The following is a 2,109-nucleotide window of genomic DNA, read 5'->3' as shown; positions in this document are numbered from 1 at the left end:
TGTCATTTTTCCACACTACTCGATCTTAGCTTGCTTTTGATTTTTGAAATTCTCATTCATTAAACTTCTTCAAAAAGGATAAAGCCATCAAAAACTGAAAAGAATTGAAAAATGAGAAACAAAGGTGCGCAGAACAAGTTGGTGAGGATCATAACCACACCTATAAGAGTTCTTGGAAAGGCGAAGGACATGTACGTTCGAAGCATAACACAGTGCGGTTACAGCGTCAGCTACGGCAACACCGGAGACGCGGCGGGGAGATTCCAGGCGGGGCTGCCGCGAAGCTACAGCGCCGCCACGTCAATGTCCGGTGCAGGTTCGGAGGATTACGCGGAGCTTGTGAGGGCAGCGTCGGCGAGGACCATGGGGAACCGAATCGACGTGGATTTGGTCCTGAAACTGCAACAAGAAGCTCGAGGTCGAGGTCAAAGTCAAAGTCAAAGTCAACCAGTGGGGTTGCCAAAGTCGGTGAGTGTTGGTATGGGTCGAATTGATGAGGATAAACCTTTTGATTTGAATGAAGGGGGTGAAGCTGTTGTGCCTAATTCTTACCCTAGAAGTAGAAGCTATGCTGTTGGAATTAGAAAACCCAGCCTTGTTCAAGGAATAATAATGGCTAATTAGTAGTTTTTTTTTTTTTTTTATCAAAGATATGAGACTCGAATCTGCAACCTCTTAATTGAGTATGAGGAGATTATGCCATTTGAGCTATTACTCATTCGCTAATTTGGAAAGATATGTGATTCAAACCCGCAACCTCTTAATTGAGTATGAGGAGACTATGCCAATGAGTTATGGCATAGTCTCCTCATACTCAATTAAGAGGTTACAGGTTCGAATCTTCTATCTTTGGTAAAAAAAAAAAACTGGCTAATTAATAGTTTAGGGTTACGTAATGCTACATGTTTATGTGTAATTACTTGCAAGAGAAAGTGTTCTTTGCAGGTATTATATATTCTTAATTATTATTGTTCTTCATGAAAATCATCCTACCGCTTTTCATCTTGTATAAATTTTGATAATTATTTCTTGAATTTTTTAATGAAAATTTGTGTGTATGCCACTTGAAATTACTTATTTTGGATTACTTTTCGATGAATGCATAGTTCATTTTGGCAAGTAGATTATTGATTTGATTGTTTTGCAATTTTCATTTTCTTTTATTTAATTTTAGGTTGGTTGTTATTATAATGTATATAATATGAATAGATGCTTATTTCGTTGCGGGAGACCGGCGAAAGAGTGAACTTGTTATGAATGATTTAACTGAAACCAAACAAACAATAATACAAAGAATTTATAACATCTGCTTAGTGCTGGAAGTGAGTCGAGTTGTGTTGACTTGGACTAAATTTAAGATCGACTCATAAAAATTGAGTTTGACTCACGGCTCGACTCATTAATAATTGAGCTTATTTTTTAAACTCAAGTTCGGCTCACCAAAAGCTTACGAATTTGTTCAAATAATTGGAACATAATCTATAATTTTATATCAATAAATTATAACGAACTTATATATTTTAAAAAATATTTAAAAAGATTAATTTTATCTATCAATAAATTATAAATTTTTTATTTTTGTTCTATATTAAAATTATATATAAAAAATAAATATAAAATTTTAAATAATTAAGATTATATATATATATATATATATAGCTCAAATGGTATAGTTTCCCTGTACTCATCTAAGAGGTCGCGGGTTCGAGTCTATATATATATATATAGAGAGAGAGAGAGAGAGAGATTCGCGCGCTACACATCCATGTAACCAACGAGTGAAAACAAGCATTCGGCAAGGAACAACCAGAAACGAATGAAAACAGCAATAGAGATTCGCCTTCCTCCTCCTCCTTCTTTTTCGCGTTCCTTCTTCTTTACGTGTTTTCTCCTTATCTTCATTCTTTTGTTGTTATTGCTGCTGTATTTTTTTTTTTGTCTTTTCCTCTTTCTCTCTCCGGTGAAAAAGCAGTAGAAGGTAAGGAGGAAGAGTTTTAAATTGTACAGAACAGAAATGAACCAAAATGGTCAACTCCACTGAACCGAACATCATTCATGTGCTGAATAAAATGTCATAAACATTTAATCATCAAAGAAAAATATTTCTAC

The 2,109-nt window shown here is 34.8% G+C and overlaps 1 protein-coding gene across 1 annotated transcript; it reads left to right on the top strand.

The window, feature by feature from the left end:
- Positions 1–709, top strand: LOC107608515 (uncharacterized). The gene has a single exon (XM_016310285.3). It carries the CDS (start codon positions 112–114, stop codon positions 622–624), a length of 513 nt encoding a protein of 170 aa, XP_016165771.1. The 5' UTR covers positions 1–111; the 3' UTR covers positions 625–709.
- The last annotated feature ends 1,400 nt before the right edge of the window (positions 710–2,109 follow it).

Source organism: Arachis ipaensis, chromosome B6, assembly GCF_059453495.1.
Source record: "Arachis ipaensis isolate K30076 ecotype BB chromosome B6, ASM5945349v1, whole genome shotgun sequence".
NCBI lineage: Eukaryota > Viridiplantae > Streptophyta > Magnoliopsida > Fabales > Fabaceae > Arachis > Arachis ipaensis.
Note: the sequence above shows the minus strand (reverse complement) of the source record. Positions and strands in the feature narration are given on the sequence as shown.